Source organism: Salminus brasiliensis, chromosome 7 (genome assembly GCF_030463535.1).
Source record: "Salminus brasiliensis chromosome 7, fSalBra1.hap2, whole genome shotgun sequence".
NCBI lineage: Eukaryota > Metazoa > Chordata > Actinopteri > Characiformes > Bryconidae > Salminus > Salminus brasiliensis.
The window spans coordinates 2,249,942-2,269,174 of NC_132884.1; the positions used below are offsets into that span (position 1 = coordinate 2,249,942).

Here is a 19,233-nt window from a genome sequence, read left to right on the forward strand (position 1 = left end):
TGCTAAGTGGCTGTAAGTTGCTAGGTGGTTGCCATGGTGCTGCTAAGTGGTTTCTAAATGCGCTAAATGCTATGAAGTTGCTTAGGTAGTTGCAAGGGTGTTGCCCGGCGGCTGCTGTGGTACCCCGTGTGTTTGTTTGGTGGGGTGTTTCTACTGTATCATTTTGACATTTATTCCTATGAGAAGAAATTCCGTAAGAAATCGGTTTCTACGTGGAAACCGTACTTAAAATCTGAGCTGAGATGAAATCAACAAAACTCATTAATTTCAAATTCATTTTAATAACCATAATCAGTCACACTGTTTAACAGCTTCTTCAGAGATACACAGGTTATACAGTAGTCCGACTACAAGAGCCTGAATCAAAATAAGAGGCAAACCCAACTTTAAATTATGAAGGATTTAATCAACAAATACGATGCAGATAAACATTTCCCCTCCATACAGAACAGAAAGCCTTATGAACTGACCGTCAAAATTAACGACACAGTTTAACGGATTAAGGCATGATTTTAAAATAACTCCCGAACCTACTGCTTAATACAGTCATCAGCCTTTTCATTGTTCATTAAATACCCCACTGTTTTAGAACTGACAGAAATGTGATCCCATGCTTGTAAATGTGCAAAGTGTCTCAGCTGTGTGCAAAAGTTTGGGCACCCCCTGTTAAAATGTTGTTTTTCTAAGTGTTAGTAAGTGACCAGATCATCTACAGGAAACTTAAATATGACACATTTCATCACATCTCTATTTATCTGCTGAATTTAACAGATTAGTGTTGTACACGCCACAATTGATGTATTATTATTATGTTAAATTCAGTAAATAAATGACAATTAAGTGCCGAATGTGCACGCGTGTGTCTCTGTAGAGGATGTGCTTGTGTACGCTTCAATAAAACGTCATTTGATCAGGGGTGCCAAAACATCTGTATACAGTGGGGATGTGGCCATGGCACTCTCATACTGTATACACTACATTTCTGTATGTAGGCAGTTGCTTCTATATAGAATATTGACCCCCAATATCCCCCCATACTGCAAACAGATGCACCAACCTGTGAGATGTTTATTAAATTCCTATTTCTGATATTTGTGATGCTTCAGTCCAACAAAGAAGCTGTGCCTTATACTGACTCAGGGTCTAAAAACAGTATTACATGATATTATTATTATTATTATTATTATAATAATATGACAAAATCATCCTTTACTTCCCACTGATCTGTTAATCAGGCAGGAGAATAACTCGGCCAAAGATCATCTCTCAAAATCACACAACACAACACATCTCCTCCAGCACACATTCCAATCATGCCCAATTTCAACCCCCTGCCCCTTTAGTCCGTTAATACCCATCAATCATCCGGTCTAGTCTGGGATCAGGATCCCTTGTCTATATCAATCATTTGATTAGAATGTAAAAAGGCATTACACTGATCCTAGAACAGCTCTATGATTAATTCAGGCCCTGGACACTGCAGCAGGTCAGTCAGGGTCTGATTCTGATTGATAAGATCTGATTGAGGGATCGTTCTCCGACTATGGGTTAGTGCTATTAGTGCTTTCAGATGGACGGGAAGCTGGCGACTCCACTGCTCACAGTTTGGACTGGAGGGGTTTCAAGTACTTGTAGTAAGAGTCATGGACCTAAAACAGAGGGAAGAAAAGCAAAAATGGTAATTTTCATTTGGCAGATGCTGTCTGAGCTCGGATGCTAAACTCTGCCAAAAATGCATTAAAAAGAATGGGCCATTTTTGCTGGATTCATTACAGTTATAGATCTGGATTTACCTTGGGTTTTATGTGGCATTGGTCTGCCTGTTCACAGCTATATTTCTTATATATATAATATATTCCATGTACAAAGATCATAGTGCACTGCTAACAGCACCCAGAAGATTTACATATAAAATAAAATGAACAAACTAATAAAACTTCTTATTTTAATTAAATAAATAAATAAATAAATAAATAAATAAGTAAACAAACAAACAAACTTTTGGGGAAATTTCAGTATTCAGTAAGAACAGACAGGGTCATTCTTGCAACGCACCAAAATGCATTAGAAAAATATTTGAGTACTAATAGCGCCCCCTTGTGGGGAATCTTCAGCCTGCTAAACATGAGAGTGTGAACAAGCAAGTTACAAGCCAAATTCCTAAAGTGCTTAACATCTTAAAAATACTGAACTGTGTCTGGGAAACAATTAAATAAATTAAATCTGTCTGGTAATCGATGCATTTACACAGAATATGTATTATTGTTTACACAGTATGTTATTATAAAATTTGTATTTTGATATTTGGTATGTAGTGTGATATTGCCTTCCTCCTACTTGTATGTTACTATGAAAAATATTACTCACAATGGCTGCCCCTTCTGATCATTTATACAATGTATCTTTATAGATTATAAGTTAAAGGCCAAAGGGAAATTTTAAACATTCAGTTAAAAATGTTATGTATTTTGAGAAGAGGAAGAAGGTAAGAGATAAAATACTGCAATTATCTTTATATTCTAAATTATATTTGTTAGAATCCTGTTTTGTAAAAATGTTTTTAACAAAAATGATATATTTATTTGTTTGTTTGTTTCTTTGTTTTTTAACTGTAGTCCTCTGTCAACTGTCAAATATGGCTGATTCTGAATAAGCATTTTATTATAATGTGGTTCTAATGTTCTAAAGCTTTCTCAGGCATTTTAATATTCATCTTTATTTGGTTTTAACATTAAAATTTTGCATTTCTAAAAAGTCAGATTGCAAACATTTCAACAGTAGTACAAAAACACACACACACACACATGACTATCCTCCCCCTCACCTCTGTGCGGTTGAGCGGGGACCTTTTGGCCCACTCAAACATGCTCTCATACACGTTCCCGTCATAGCGGCCCAGCACGGAGTTCAGCATCTCGTCTCGATAGTCGAAGGCATCCACCAGAGCCACAGCGTTCGGCCGGATCTCTGCCAGCAGAGCCTTTATCCGCTGGGTGACCTGACCTAGCTGGGGAACATTCAGCAGACCAGCCTGGAAAGATTGAAAGATAAAGCTCAGCGTTTTACACATAAACCAGAAAATACAAAAATACACTCTGGGTCTTATTTTGATGTGTGCCTAATGCCAGGTGTGGACTAGAGGGGTATAAACCCCCCCAGCATTGAGCTGTGGAGCAGTGGAAGAACTGTGTTCTCTGGAATGATGGTGGTGGAGCTCCATCCAGTACTTATGGGATGAGGTGGAGTGGTGATTATCCAACATCCTGATCTCACTAACGCTTTTGATGCTGAATGCAATCAAATCCTCACAGCAATGCTGCAAAATCTAGTAGAAAATCTTCTTCCCTGGACAGTAGAGACAGTCACTCCAACAAAAGCTGGATCAAATCTTTTTTTTAATGCCTCTGATTATGAGAGAAACCGCAAACAAGCAGGTGTCCCAATACTTTTGTCCAAAAAAAGCTGTGCTCAAATTTAATCAAGAAGTGTACACTGTGATTACGTACTAAAGGCACACGCGTGTTCGTATGTGGGGCTATGTTTAACCTGCAGAAAGTCTCCAGAGTTCAGGGCGACCCCGTGCAGGGCGTACAGCAGGGCGAGTGTGTTGAGGACCGAGTGCACTGCAGTATCACTGACTTCACTCAGCTTAGCAGCAAACAGCTTCACCACCACGTAGTGACAGTGGGCCTGGAGACACACACAGACACAAGCAATACACAACCACAAAACAGCATGTTAGAGTTCATCATCATCAAGTATCATCAAACGGGCTGTTTCTGTTACTGTGCCTTTAGGACTAATATAACCTAAATGAGCTCTGCTCTGCTCTGATTCTCTCTTCTGTATTGTGCCTCATTCAAAAAGCGCTCAGAGCTAAAACACACAGCTGAGAACCGCTACAGTGCAGGTGGGCAGGACTGAACTGTGTCGAGAGCACTGCAGGTGATCAGGGAGCCTTAGTGCGTGGTTTTAATTGGCTAAGGTAAATTTGGGAGAATTTGGGGGTATTTAAACGTTGAGGCTGTTGTAGAGGTTCTGAAAAAGATGCTTTTTTATGTAAACAGAAAGAAGCACGTACGTCGGAGGCTCGGACAAGTTCAATAGAGCTGTTGTTCCAGGCGTCCTCCTGGCTCTTCCTGTGCTGAAGCTCCCCCTGTAGGCTCTTAGCCGCCATTTCAACCAGCCTGAAACCAAACAGATACATAAAGGGTTATAGAAAGAGTGCTGTTTATATATATATAACAGCAGTCTGCAGACTGACTCTTGGTTGGTTTAATATCATAATATTTTATTTATGACACAAATGTTATATTTCAATAAGAATTAAAATGATACACTTACTATAAATACACTTTCTTGTATTTATAACATTTAAGATATATATTTTTTTTCTATAAACAGTTATGATTTCTTTTTCCATTATATGGGGCCTTTATTCCCATCTGATCAATAACAAAAACATGCAAGCTAGTCTAATTTTAGAATCATTCATTTATTGTTAAAAAAAATATTATATTATTTACATTTATCATTTAAAATACAAAAATGCTGTATGTAAACTAAAGTATTATTATGTAAATAATATATCATTAATAAATAATAGGTAAACAGTATATATGGCATCCTAAAAATATTAACTTATTGTACAACAGCTAGTTTCAACCTCACAATCTGATTGGTTGTGAATTGCTCTAACTGTGTAATATTGGTCATATCAGCACAACCTTCTTACATAAAAGCTGTATCACTCTGCTGACGGGTTGACAACAACTGAAAAGGCTGAGCTGAACCCTTCTCCTTATAGGCAAGTCTGTTCACTCTGCACAGTTACTATAATAACAATAATAATAATAATAATATTAATAATAATTTCATCAGCGCTTTGTCTGGTACTCACTTGGCGGCACGGAGCTTGTATGCCTCCACCAGGCTGGACAGGTCATTGATGTTGACGACGGTGGGCCTGGAGGAGACGGGGTGAGGCTGCACCCGCTGCGGTTCATTCAGGTACGACACGATCCCACTGAGCTGCTGCCCCTCTCGTGCCTGCCGGTAACTCTTCACCAAATACCTGTAAAAGACACAACAGACAAACAGAGAGAGGCGCAGTTTTTTTTTACCAAGACTAGGACTACAACACCCCTTCTGATGACATTAGCTGAATTCAGGTGCTTCCACTTCACACAGGTGTTCATCTCCACATACAGCTAGTGTTATCTCCACCCATGAGCCTAAGGCAATCATGCCCAGTGCCAAACATCAGTCAGGGGCACTATTCACTCTAAGCAGTAAGCAGCTGCCCAGCAGACCGGTCAGATAAAGAACTTACTTTTAAGCGAAGTAGAAGGAAAAGAGTGAAATCTTGCCAGGGCTTGCCAGTAATATGCACATTTAAAAAGCAGCTGTCTCAGGTATGTTTACCTGGCTGTCTGCAGCATCATGACAGTGTTCTCTCCCTCGTAGGTGCAGGTGGCTGTGAAAGTCACGTAGATGTCCGGGAGGCTGCTGGAGCGGGAGTAGCCGTGTCCGCCACAGGCCATCCGGCACACCTCTATGCCTGTGTTAGCGTTCCAGGTGGTGAAGGCCTTCAAACCTGCTGCAAGAGCATGGAGCTAGGGGGAGAGAGAGACGCAGCTTGTCCTCCCATTAATAAATAAAAATAAATAAATAAATAAATAACAAAATTTTAATAACACACACACACACATATATATATATATATATATATATATATATATATATATATACACCTATACACACAAAGCTTGGTTCTAGGTTTCTCCTGGACGCCCCCCAGTCCAGCCAGCACAGCGTGAGGGATGTGTTCAACCCCATCAGCAGCAGCAGCAGCAGCAGCTCACCTGATTTACCATCATTAAGCCCTGATTTACCATCAAACCAGGTGTTGATCTGAGGAGAACTCTAAATAATACTAGACTCTATGAGGAGAACTTTGGAGATGTTCTAATGATGAACACAGTGATGGAGAACCTCCACCACTTTCTGTAGGAGTGTTATTATTAGTGATTATTGTTGTAATATCAGAGTTTAGGGTATTTACGGGCTCTGTGTGTCCTGCTTTACCTCGGGCAGCTCACTGAAGTCTCCCTGGTTGATGTCTCCGGTGATGCGGTGGTACATGTTGCTCATGTACTGACCCACAAAAGTGAAGGCGTAGGCAGTGGCCAGCAGGGGGAAGAGTTTGTACTGCTGAGCCTGATAGTCCAAAATCTGTGGCTCTGGTTCTCTGAGAAACAAATAACAGGATCAGCTAAACAAGCTAAACAAGGTAAAGGTCAAATGTCAGTCATTTATTAGTCCTGATTTAGGTCCCACATCCTGCAGAAATGAGAGTTTCCCAAAAACTTACATCACTGGCTGGGCGATATGGTAAAAATGATTATATCTCAATATTTAAAGACAATTTCAGGACACGTATAGTATTTATCACACTATTCTGACACGCAAAAAGAGTAAACTTGCAGCAGCAGCTTCTTAAAAAACTGCTCTCCAAATATTCTCCCATCCTCAGTGCATTCAAAATCTGCTGCACTAATTAAACTGCACTAATTGCCCTCTCTGTAATGACATGTGCAGTTGGTCAGTGTATCCAGGATACACTCACTTGAATCAGGATAATAAAATAAATCAAAATTTTGATAAATCATCGTCTTATTGTCCACCCCTGGCGATAACTCAGCAGATGCATGTTCACAAATATAGATTAGCACCCACCCCGGCCGTAGTTCGGACTGGTGACGGACGGCACTGTAGCGGATGGAGATGGTGCAGGACTTGGACAGAGCTTTGGCAGACTCTCCTACGATCATGGAGCGGATAAACACCATGGTGCCATACGTCAGCTTATCACTGGGAGGCTTCAGATACGTTCCATCAGGCTCAACCTACACACACACACACACACACACACACACACACAGTCAACCATTCATATGCAAATATAAGGGTTAATGCTGCAACATGAATGCTATGAATGTACTGCTTTGTATTAATACTCTATATTAATAATATTAATATTCAGTATTAAAGCAGCATTATGCAAGGATTGAATTTTTTTGGCTCCGGGGCTCCCCCTACAGTTAGGGAGTGTAATTCACATTTACACCACTGCTGTAAATACAAATCACACTGTGAGCACCCCCTCATTGACAGCTGTAAACAGCGGAGCATTTGTCGGCAAGCTGAGAGCTGCAGAAGCTTGATCTGAAGGTGTAGAAGCATGTGGGCTGAGGCGGTACAGTAACACTACATGATTTTACACTAATATGACTCTATGGGTTCTGCAGCGTTACACAGCAGCAGTTCTGGAGAGAGGTTCTCCTCCTGCAGCTCCACCACCAAACCTCCATAGTGCAGTAGCAGCAGCGTTCCCTGTTACAGTCAGTGGAGCATCAGCATGATTTGGAAGCTAATATTTAAGGTAAAACAGCTTCATTATGTTGCTTTTTATATATGTAAATTTTATCTTAGGCCATTTGAAACATTAAAATCCATGACGATGTACTGTTTAAAGGCAACCATGGACCAATTAATTAAGGTGTAGTCTCCAAAAAACGAGTCGAGACCTCTTTTTTGCACTGCACTGCACTCAACCCACTGTATCGCTTTGAGCAAAGGATGCTGTTTCTCCACTACAGTTTGAGGTAGGCTGCAGATTTACACTCTTAGTAACGTAGTGTGTGCATTGCAGTGCGGCTAACCTTGGCATATTTCATTAGCATGTTCTCACGCGGGATGCGAATGTTGTCAAGCTTCAGATAGCCGTTATCCACTTCATCAAAGCCAAACTTGGGGCCGATATCACCTACGGTCACGCCTGAAACACGCAGTCGATTATTACATTTTTCAAAGAAATACTGACATCAGTTATAAAGGACAACATCCACTGACACATACATGTATACACTGGTACTGTCCCTGTATATCAGAATAAATTATCTACTAATTATTTTGGGAAGCATTTGGGTATTAAGTTTTCTCTCTCTGTTAACAAAAACAATGAATATATGGCATTTTTCAACATACTGGTAAATGTTATACAAGTAAGCTTTTCTTGGAGCTTTCAGGTTGTAATAAAATTAATTAATTAATTAATTAACAATCATAAAAAGTACAAACAAAAATACCATGAAATACACATACCTGGCAGAGGCTGGTGGGTTTTCATGCAGCGTATGGGGACAATAAAGGCATGGAGGCCGTGGCATTTACCCAGCGTGTAGAGCTGGGCCAACACGATGGCGTGATTTGAGGTTTTACCAACTGGAGATAAACACACACACACACACATATATACACAATATAAAGTAATAAGAACAATCCATATGATGTTATATCCAGATAAAGGTGCTGCAAACCATGCTGACGAGACCTCAGAAGAACACTTCTTGTTCCATAATGAACCATTTTTGTAAAAGAAGTATTTCTGTGCGACTGTGAAGAACCTTCTTCACGCCCACAGATCTCATTTACCAAAGTAGTTCCTCATAGAATCACAAGTGCTTTGCAGCACACTAGGACCACGATTATTAGGGGTGTAGCTAAGTGGTCACTGGTACCACTCCTATTATCCATCACTGCCAGCAGGTTACAAATACAAAAGCTACACAAAAACAATGCTTATATTGTTTATTATACCTAATTATTGTACATAGCAGAGCAACAGACTTCTGAGGATGTGCTGTCTTTATGTAATTTGGCAATTCATGCCCATATTAGGAGGTCCAGGTCCAAGCAATTTTTCTTTATGGGGGGGAAAAATTATAATTGTATATATATTTTTTCAAAAACGCTGCAAAATATTTAATCAACTGTAAACTGTGTTCATTCTTACAGAAAATGAATCAATCCATTCAGATGAAGCTTATTTTGTACACTCATATAACTTAATAGCAATATTTCATTGGTGTCCAGCAAAATCCTTGTATCTCTATAAAAAAAATAAAAATAAAAAAAAATAATAACTTTTTGGACATAATGTGAATCTGGCAGATGTTCTTTACTTTGAGCTGAATTTCATGACGAATGGACCAATAGAAACGCTCCAAAATACAATCTTTACACTCACGTTCAATGAAAATCTGTCGTTTATGGAGATACGAGGATTTGTATGAGGACAAAAAAAAAAAAAAAAATAGCAAAAGGTCACTTACGGCCTCCTGGCCACCATTTAATGGAGGAGACTGTAGGGCTGTTAATCACAAACTCCTGAGTGGAGGGGTCAAAGGTGGCCGTGGTCTCGAGTCGGCGGATGTGTGTGCCTGAAGCAGAGGTGAAACAGTGATGAGCGACAGGACGACAGTCCACACACACATACACACACATACACACATACACACACACACACACACACACACACACACACACACACACACACAGAGAGGAAGAAAACACAACACAGTTATTACACAATACAATACCCATAATGCTCCATATCTAGAACCTTCCAAAAATCTGTGGTCCAAACTTTCTTTTTTCATTAAATCACATTAAAAAGACATGAAAATGAAGATTTAACTCTGGAGGGTGTTTGACAGCTGTAACGAAACTACTGAAACTGAATCTTAAGCTGACCCCCATCAGAGCTGGGTCAGGGCCCTGAACGCCACTCTGAGAGAAGGGTTTATCAAGCGTCTAGAAAGTCTGAGAGAAGGAGTCTGAAGGCCACCCGGTGAAGTGTGTCGGCTGTTGATTCCTGTCAAGCATCCAAGGGCAGGCTGTTTTTCCAGCATAGCCATTATGCCGAGGCACGCGCCGCTCATACTTTCCTCACAACAGACACGCAGTTAGCCCCGAGATTAAAAAAAGGGGGGAAATAATTGTACCACATTAAAAGTTCACCAGACGGAAAACATTCTCCCGCCTGTCCCGACTTGTTGGTCTCAATCAAAATCAGAGCCGCACTCGAAAACAGCAGCATTAAAGAAGCCCTCACATCTACACAGACCCGTCCTTTTAGCCAGGCTAGCGTCAGTAAGCTAGCTAACTACTTCAACTCAAATATAGATATTTTATTGATGCGTTTCAAAGAGACCAATATTAACCTAATCATGCTTCGTGTGGCTTGAGATTAATTAAGGATTATATTGAGCGTTGAGCCCTTCTTCAGGTCTTCTTGCTAGCTATACTAGCTACCCTCAGCTTGCTAGCTAGCTATCTAACTAGCTGCATTAGCAGCCGTGTATCACTGTGAGAAATGAACGGATTCAGGATATATAGCTACTATAAAACTATTCAACTATTTAATTTACAATATTACATTGTAATATTGAAACTCCACTGGTGATGACGCTGAGCCAGTTAGCTAGTTAGCTAGTTAGCAAACAAAGGGCAGTGCAGCTAGTGAACTAACTGCGTTAGCTAGCTTAGCAAACACAATGCATATTTTATTTATTTTGGAGACTGAAAACAACACATAACAACGTAATTGTGCTTTTTTTGGCTTAATGTCCAGGTTTATATCGAGAAGGGTTGTGCACTAGCTAGCTAACTGTGCTACCCTCGGCCTGCTAACCGGCTAGCTGCAGGCAGAAGCTGTCCATATAAACTAAAGCAAATTTAAATAAAAGGTTAAACTAGCTAAATAGTTTTACAATTCTAAATATTCTAAATATAATATTTTAAATAACTCAATAACTCAATTTTATTTCTTCACCCTTATGTGTTGAAACAGGTCTATATTAGATCTTTTACGGCACTCCTTAAAAGGGGGTTCTTCAGGGGTTCTTTAAGGGAACGGTCACTGTACAGTGTACACCGGGAATCGAACCCACAACCCTGTTATCAGTAGCCCGGCGCTCTAACCGCTGAGCCACCACTGCCCATAGTAAAGGTGGTAGTTTAATACAGAGCTCAAACCTCACAGAAGCCTTTCTTTCTTCTCTATGATGGATAGTATCTTGTATAGGGTTCTCTAAAGAATATTTAAAAGCAATGGTTCTATGCAGCACCTGCAAAAACCTTGCATCTCCAAAAGAGCAACTTTACAGAACCTCCAGGACTTCCAATGGAAGTCAATGTAGAAAGACTTTATTGTAAGCCATTCTGGAGCATTTCTATTGGTCTGTTCACATTCAAATTATGTCAAAAGTGAAAAATAGCAGAATTGCAGAAGTGACGATAATGCATTACATGAAAACCCTGTAGCTATGAGTGTACTGCCCTAAGACATGCAGTGTTCCAACTTTACATGCTACACTAACGAGTACAAAGTGTACCAGCCTCCCAACTGAGGCCTGAGGTCCTGCAGACACCTTCACAAAGCAACCTGACATCTTAAAAAAAAAAAAAAAGGCCTGCGTGGGTTTGTCAGGTTGTTTTTTTTACCGTGACCCATCTCCGTCTGAGCGTAAGTGCCGATGATCTCCAGGTTCCACGCGGGTGTGAAGAAGGTGTCGAGCTGCGTGGGAGAGGCCTGGTTCAGCAACGTCGGCAGAAACATCCCCAGGTGTAGATCCAGAGGCTCTGAGGAACCTCGATGGATGAATCTGCGGTCAGGTATCAAAGGTGAAGGCAATTTTTGAAGGCAGGGTGAAAGGTGGTGGGTGGAAAGGTGGTAGATGGTGTAGGAAAGAAGATGAAAAATGTGATTAGTACTTAAACCATTAAAAATATTGATTAACCGGGAGGAGAGACATAAGAAAGGTATGAGTGAGAGCCCAGAAGGATATACAGAAACAAAAACCCAAATCTGCTTGGTGTCAGTCAAACATGCCTGCCACTCACAAGCACATAATAAATAATGGTGCTTCAAACAGTGGAACCATGTTGATAATTGAGATGTGAGAGTGTGGAGAACCTTTAAATAGGTTCTTCAGATCTTTGAAAGATTCAAACATGGTTCCTTATGCAACCAAAACTGGTTCTTCTATGGCGGCCCCTCAAAGAACCATTTAAAGCACCTTTATGTTTAATTATCTGCGATTTGATTCATGCAAACCAGTGAGCTGAAGTCATTGTGCAGCACTTTGCTGGTGCTGGATGATAATTAACTGATAATTAAGTGAATTTTGTGGTGGAACCTCCGATTTGAAAACCCAGTGACAGTGCTATGAGAAGTGTGAAGGTGCTAATGCTCAACCGGACGTTGAAAACAACAAAAAGTGATAAGACAAAAAGTCCAAAACTGACCAAATATAGCGTATCTGAACTGTAAGAGTCCAAAAACAAACTTCACATTAAAAAAGTGGACAGAAGTAAGGGCTTATAGAGAACAGAGAGTCATACATAAGCAAGTCCATTAGAGGCAGTGTTGCCAACTTAGCCACTTTTCAGACCCCTGACTTTTTAAATTAATTAATTAATTTATTTATTTATTTATTTTAAGTGACTAACAACAAATCTAGCGACTTTTTCTGGTGTTATTTGAGACTTCTGGAGACTCTGAGGTGAGCACACACACACATGTTCTTCAGTTACTGTCCTCAGCAGTGGGGGCTGGCGTGAGCCCCGTCCCCCAGAACACTCGCAGTGCTCAGTCTCACAGTCAGAGCAGACCCTCACCGCTCCACGTCCACACTGCCAATGAACTGTGCATGCCCAAAAGCCACCGCTGGCCCCACCCCCTATTAAAAATATACAATAAATAAATAAATAAATTAAAACTAACTAATTAACTAAATAATTAACTAACTTTCACAGTCTCAGTCACTTGTCCAGAAACTAACAAAAATAAAATGAAGAAAATAATAATAATATAATAAGAACAATAATAATAATAATAATAATAATAATAATAAGTAACTCTACCAAACTGTCTCTTTTAGGGTCACTTTGCCAGACCCAAGTCCAGATAAAGGAGGAGGGTTGAGCGTAGAGTAGCGGTTTCACCCCACATAACGGTCTTTTGAATAAATTTAATATGCTAACATTTAACAACATGGGACAAAATTAATTTATGTAATTTATTTTAAAATGATTTATGTAATTTGGGTCTAGACTAAGTTATTTTGAGCAGTGACGGCCTAAAACAAAAAAAAAAAAAAAAAAAAAAAGAATCAACAGAAAAGGTTCATTTATTCAGACTTCATTTAGACAATTATGCAAATTAGGAGATGACATCATTTAGTGGTTTCCAGTGATCTGTAGGACAGCCAATAGCTACTTTCGAGGCGAGCGCGTGATGATTTCGGCTGCATGCAGTTAGCACCATGCTAATATTAACGTCCGTTAGTTGTTAGCTGCGTTAGCTTCAGAGCTCCAGTGCGTAGCTGAACATCAGGCAACAGGAGGGTTAAGGGAGGAACGGTGTAATCTTGATATCTGACCCACAGCCGTTTCTGAACCTCTTGCTCTGGGACAACTCCAGGTAACGGAAACCCGAAGTGAAGAAGGATGTACCGGCCATGTATGGAGTCTCTGAAATGTCGGGAGTCCAAAGACAAGAGTTCTCTGAAACGTGGACAGGTGAACAGGCGACCGGCGGCTGCAAGCGTTTTGAGCGATGCTACACGCTTTAGGCCGCAGTTATAGAAAACGCCGAGTCATACAGTGTCGGAAACCACATAAGCAAGTCCATCAGAGGTTACCCAACACCTCCACACGGTCTGAGGAGAGGGGGGTGACTTATGCAGCTAATATTAACTGCCATTGTTTCTTAGCTATATTAGCCACAGTGCAAGGCTAAAGAGTCGGACGATCACGTCTTGGCCAACTGACCACATGTTTGGTCAGGAAACTGAGCCAGTTTAATTTCTGACAGTGTTTTCTCGAACCACTTGATCTGGGACGTCTCTAAGAGGAGGCCCAGATTCGCTCTCTCGCGCTCTCTCTCTCGCGCTCTCTTTCTTTCTTTTTCTCTCTCTCTCTCTTCTATCTGTCTCTCGCTCCCTTTCGCTCTCTCTCTCTTTCTCTCTCTGTCTCTCGCTCTCTCTCTCTCTCTCTCTCTCTTTTCTATCTCTCTCTCTCGCTCTCTTTCTCTCTCTGTCTCTCGCGCTCTCTCTCTCTCTCTCTCTCTCTCTCTTTTCTATCTCTCTCTCTCGCTCTCTTTCTCTCTGTCTCTCGCTCTCTCTCTCTCTCTCTCTTTTCTATCTCTGTCTCTCGCTCTCTTTCTCTCTCTGTCTCTCGCTCTCTCTCTCTCTTTTCTATCTCTGTCTCTCGCTCTCTTTTCTATCTCTCTCTCTCGCTCTCTTTCTCTCTGTCTCTCGCTCTCTCTCTCTTTTCTATCTCTGTCTCTCGCTCTTTCTCTCTCTGTCTCTCGCTCTCTCTCTCTCTCTCTCTCTCTCTCTTTTCTATCTCTGTCTCTCGCTCTCTTTCGCTCTCCTCTATCTCTGTCTCTCGCTCTTTTTCTCTCGTTCTCTCTTGCTCTCTTTCTCTTTCTCTCTCTCTCTCTCTCACACAATAGCTCTCTTCTGTTAAGCAGCTGTTAAACCACAGGCCAGTTTAGCATAACCCACCATCATACATTCACTGGGGTCATGAAGGATACACAAGGACAGAAGTATTGGGACACCTCATCATTCACTTAGCAGGGCTGGCCTAAAAGTTCCTTTACAACCTCACTATCCTATAAAAGCAAGATCTGCAAACACAAATATTTAATCTGCTGTTGAGAAATGAACAGGAAAGGAGCGGACGGGTCGATCCTGACCAAACATTAACCATCAACGTGCACCCAAGCTGCAAGTCCGGCAAGCGAAGCTCAGTAAGCTCTTTCCGCGGCCGACCCAGACCCAGCCGTGGGGCAGGAGACGAGAAGAGGAACCAAACCGAAGTGGAGGAAAGAAGCGAAGATCTGGAAAGTAGAAAAGGCTCTGTGGAAGCTTTCAACCCGTGACCATTTCCTTCTCTCAGAGTTTCAGTGAAGAGGCTAAATGGACGAGAAGCGTGAACTACAGGACCGACCGACCGACCAGCCAGCGTCTTCGCTCGGAAATGCAGAGGCACTGGAGAACAACAGTAGCAGCAGTAACGGCAGACAGCTGTCAAACATCGACACCAGCCACCCCACACATTTCACTCCTCAGTCAATCCTTATCATGGACCACAGCAAACCCCGAGAACTACACATCCCATGATTCCCTGTGCGAGAGGGACTGACCGTGCCCCAGCTCAGTCTGGGCGTAGGTGCCGATCGCCTGGAAGTTTTCAGCCAGCGGCAGCCACTTCTTGTGCTGCTCGGGAGTGCACTGACTGTACAGGGTGGGGAGGAACATGGTGTAGTGGAGACCGAAAGCCTCATGGAAGTTCCCTCGAACAACTCTGCAGGAACGGACACACACCTCAGCTACTCCACCTCGTTCGTTTTGTACACTGAAACGCCCCCCCCCCTTGAAGCAAAAGGCATGGGTTCCTAATAAAGTGTCCAGTAAATGAATCCATAAGGTAGATGATTCTAATAAAGTGGCCAGTGAGTGCAAGCAAAAGGTAGGTGTTTCTAATAAAGTGGCCAGTGAGTGGAAGCACAAGGTAGGTGTTTCTAATAAAGTGGCCAGTGAGTGGAAGCACAAGGTAGGTGTTTCTAATAAAGTGGCCAGTTAGTGGAAGCACAAGGTAGGTGTTTCTAATAAAGTGGCCAGTGAGTGGAAGCACAAGGTAGGTGTTTCTAATAAAGTGGCCAGTGAGTGGAAACATTAACATTTAGATCGACTGTATCTGCAGTCACTGTACTTTGATCAAACACTGGTTCGATGTTTTGAGGTTTAATCATTCTTTATTTCCGGAACCGATGAGAGCTTCTCAATGTGGGATAAACAGACGTGGTGGCGTTTGATTACCTATGGCGACCTTTCACACACATTTAATCTGAACCCAACCTTTGCTCAGGCTGGCAGATCGTGCACCATGGCATGTTCACACACCTGAAGATGACTGCACTGAAGTACATCCACCAACCAGGCTTCCACCAGAAAATTCACTCTGCACCACCCCGTCACACTCAGGCCTGCTGTAGCCCCCTTTTCTACAGTACAGCAGACCTGCTTCAGACACGTCTGCATACCAATAATGGTTCCTACATGGTTCTTCACCAAGAGTTCTTTAAACAATGCCACAGAAGAGCCACTTTGGGCTCTGTAAAGAACCGGGCTGGAAGAAGGCATCAGCCAGTTAGAACAAAAAACATCACCTAATGCAAAGGTCTCATACCTACGGTTCTTCCAAGACCTTTCAGAGGATGAGGAGGTTCAGAACGAGTAAATGGGTTCTCCAAAGAAACCCTTGTGCCAACCTAATTTCCAAGACCGTGGTAATCGGTAAGGAACTTTACATTAGGTGGATGTTCAATTTCAGGATTTTTACAAATATGAGGTTCCTAAAGGAGCCAAAAGTGGCACCATCCTTTTTGAAGAGAATGGTGTTAAAGGTGGAGGGACTCAGAGGTCATATTACGTAAGGTTGCTCAGGTGCTGAAGATCTAACACCCATTGAAGAGTTCTGGATCCAGTGAACCTGGCTTGGGGCTACATCTTTCAGTGTGGCAGATCTCCAAGACCAGGACTGATCAGCCCCCCATGTAGAAGTGCAGCGGCTGTCCACGACTTACTGGCCTTATCATCAGTACCTTTTATAGAAGTATATCTCCTCTGGATCGGAGATGCCGTAATCTCTGAGCTTCAGGATCATCTGAGCGCTCTTCTTCACGGCCGCGTCGTAGCGCTCGCTGCGGGACATGAAGTTCAGGTCATCGTGCTGGAAGTCAGGGTCATTGATCACCAGAGCCTCTGTGGTACAAGGGGAGGCAAACAACAGCACACGGTCATATGGGGTCAGTGGTATTGGAAAAAATTATTAAATAAATAATAAATAAATAAAAATCATTAAAAAAAAAAATCGATTAGAACTTACAGTCCTGGAAAACTAATCTCCATGGATGTGAAAATGGAAGATTTGGCACTCCACAGAAAATTTATAAAATAAATAAATTGCTGGATAAGTTTATTATGTGATGTATTTTATATTTCTATTAATATCAAGCCTGTTTTGATTAATTATGGATCAGATTGCATTATTTTTTTTATATTTCTTTATTTTATTTTTTTTTTATATTTCTTGATTTTTTTTTTTTTTTTATTTCTGCAGATGTAAACATGGTAGGTCAGCTCTCATTTACTGAACACAGCCTTAGCTCCAAGATGCGTTTACCAGACCTCAATTCTGCACAAATCAGCTTATTAAATATAATCTCTGGCTAAGCAAAATAAATCACCTATTTTTTTTAACCCAAACAGATGTTTTATAGCTCAATAAGCAGATGTTAGGGTAAGAGGCTGCATGTCAGACCTATTTCCCTTCTCCTCCGGGTCTTCTCTGCACCGCCATCGAGGATATTCGTGAGGATCTGCGTGTTAAACGAGGCGTTTTCCCGTTCTCGACGAATGTCAGGATTCATGGCTGGACGTGAAGAGGGTCGCCCGAGTAATGAAGTGTGTTTGGCGATGAACCTGTTGTGTAACGCTTCCACTCCGGCCTCCTAGCAAAGCCTTCTGAAGTTCCGCAACAGGGAGACGCCAGGGGGGCGTTCCATTCGCAGCTACGCAGCGCCCTACTCCCTACGCCCTACTAAGGGAAACTTGGAATAATCATAGACGGGCTGCCAAGCAAAGTTGGGGATATTTCGTAAAAAAATTCTTATGTGACGTATTTTATATTTCTATTAATATCAAGCCTGTTTTGATTAATTATGGATCAGATTGCATTAATATTTTTTTATATTTCTTGATTTTTATCATTTCTGCAGATTCAATAATAATAACCACACTATAATAACTGGGTCCTCTGAACTGCAAAGGACACAGTCCAAGTACATTTACATTTATGGCATTTAGCTGACGCCCTTATCCAGAGCGACTTACAAGGTTACTCATATTTCACAGGTGGGCCAATGTAGTGTTAGGAGTCTTGCCCAAGGACTCTTATTGGTGTAGAGCAGCATAGTCACCCAGACCGGGAATTGAACCCCAGCCTCCCACATGGTGTGGTAGGGCCGTGGCAGGTAGTGGTGTTATCTGTTGCGCCACACCAACCACCACAACCAAGTAGGCCCAATGCTAGCTAGCTATAATCATGCTAGCTAACACTTCACTTCCATGTTAACCTCTGGCCTTCCCCAAGCATATCACACATCGTGTTGATTTTCTGAATGACAATCTGAAAATGGACAAAAGTATTGGGACACAGTGGGAATGGGGCGGAATGAGGGACCCGAACACTCGTATGACTTGTAGCTGGCTAGCTAGTGCTAACTACCACACTGGCTCACTGGTTTGTGCGGCATCCAGTGACGTTCTGAAGACAAACCTAGCCTCCTTCAGTAAAATGTGGTAACCACACAGTGAGATATGGACTTGAAGACACGAAAACCATCAACAAACTAAAAATTACTCTTTGACCAAAGTTATTTTTTCAAGTTCCCAGAGTTGCTAACTACGTAGCTAGCTACTAGCTAGTGCTTCAGATCTATTCAGACACAATTCATGTCGAGGTTAAGCTCACAATCATGTTTTTCGGACAGAAGCTTTGCTGTGTCAATGGGGAGTGTTGCCTCTGACTCTGCTACACTGTCCTGTGGTGTACCGCAGGGTTCGGTTCTGGGGCCTTTGTTATTTTCTCTATATCCGCCACCTTTGGGTTTATTAATATTGCTTATCATTTATGAGCTCCACTTTTAAATCCGCATTTAAACCTAGTGAAATCCAAACTTTACGTAGGCTCATAGTCAAAGGTGTCAAAACACAAAGGTCACATTCATCTCTCAGGTAGAAGTGAGTGGAGATACTGGGTTTTAAAAGACTTCTATAGAAGCTGAAGTATCAACTGAAGCTTTTTACTCCAGTAAAAGTGTAAAAGTACTGGTTTCAGAACGACTTCAAGTAGAAAAGTAAAAGTAATGGAAGGAAAACAAAGGCTGAAAGCTTAGGCCGAGCCACAGGGGTCTATAGTGCACTACCCCCCCCTCCCCAAAAACCCATTTCTCTAAAAGTCATAATGAGGAGAATGATCTATTAAAATGTTGATGTTAAAAATGTTGGGCTGCACTAGGCTCCTGTTTCAGCTGCAGATCTGCCCATTGAAAATGAAGCATTTCAGTAATATCAGCTCTATTAAAGGAGCGTCTCTGTGCTCTACTGAGCATTAACATGAGCTTCATGGAGGAAAATATGAGGAGTCGTTGTCTAGAAGTTCTGTAAAGCTGCAGAAAGTCAGACTTCAGAGGCGTGTGATCAATAAGCTTTATATATTATTATAAACCTCTATATTTATTCTCATCCAATC

At 41.5% G+C, this 19,233-nt stretch overlaps 1 protein-coding gene across 2 annotated transcripts; it reads right to left on the reverse strand.

Moving 5' to 3' along the window:
* Positions 1-261: 261 nt before the first annotated feature.
* acox1 (acyl-CoA oxidase 1, palmitoyl) lies at positions 262-17,453 on the reverse strand. Of its 2 annotated transcripts, none has more exons than XM_072683404.1 (14): positions 17,242-17,453; positions 16,523-16,682; positions 11,350-11,510; positions 9,177-9,284; positions 8,167-8,286; positions 7,725-7,840; positions 6,739-6,908; positions 6,088-6,250; positions 5,425-5,615; positions 4,901-5,074; positions 4,082-4,187; positions 3,547-3,690; positions 2,825-3,031; positions 262-1,649 (listed from the first exon to the last, which is right to left on the reverse strand). In XM_072683404.1, exons 1-14 carry the CDS (start codon positions 17,348-17,350, stop codon positions 1,599-1,601), a joined length of 1,980 nt encoding a protein of 659 aa, XP_072539505.1. In that variant the 5' UTR covers positions 17,351-17,453; the 3' UTR covers positions 262-1,598. The 2 variants fall into 2 exon arrangements, with proteins under 2 accessions (XP_072539505.1, XP_072539506.1); XM_072683405.1 differs by lacking the exon at positions 11,350-11,510 and adding an exon at positions 15,062-15,222.
* Positions 17,454-19,233: the final 1,780 nt, after the last annotated feature.

What these genes read in the sequence shown, in the direction of transcription:
- acox1 (XM_072683404.1), bottom strand. Translation starts at nt 17,350, where the DNA reads ATGAATCCTGACATTCGTCGAGAACGGGAAAACGCCTCGTTTAACACG. An exon ending in ACTCTGGAGACTTTCTGCAG is followed by an intron (nt 3,032 to 3,546) that starts GTTAAACATAGC and finishes CAATCTTTCCAG; the next exon opens with GCTGGTCTGCTGAATGTTCC. An exon ending in CCCCGCTCAACCGCACAGAG is followed by an intron (nt 1,650 to 2,824) that starts GTGAGGGGGAGG and finishes CCTCTGTTTTAG; the next exon opens with GTCCATGACTCTTACTACAA.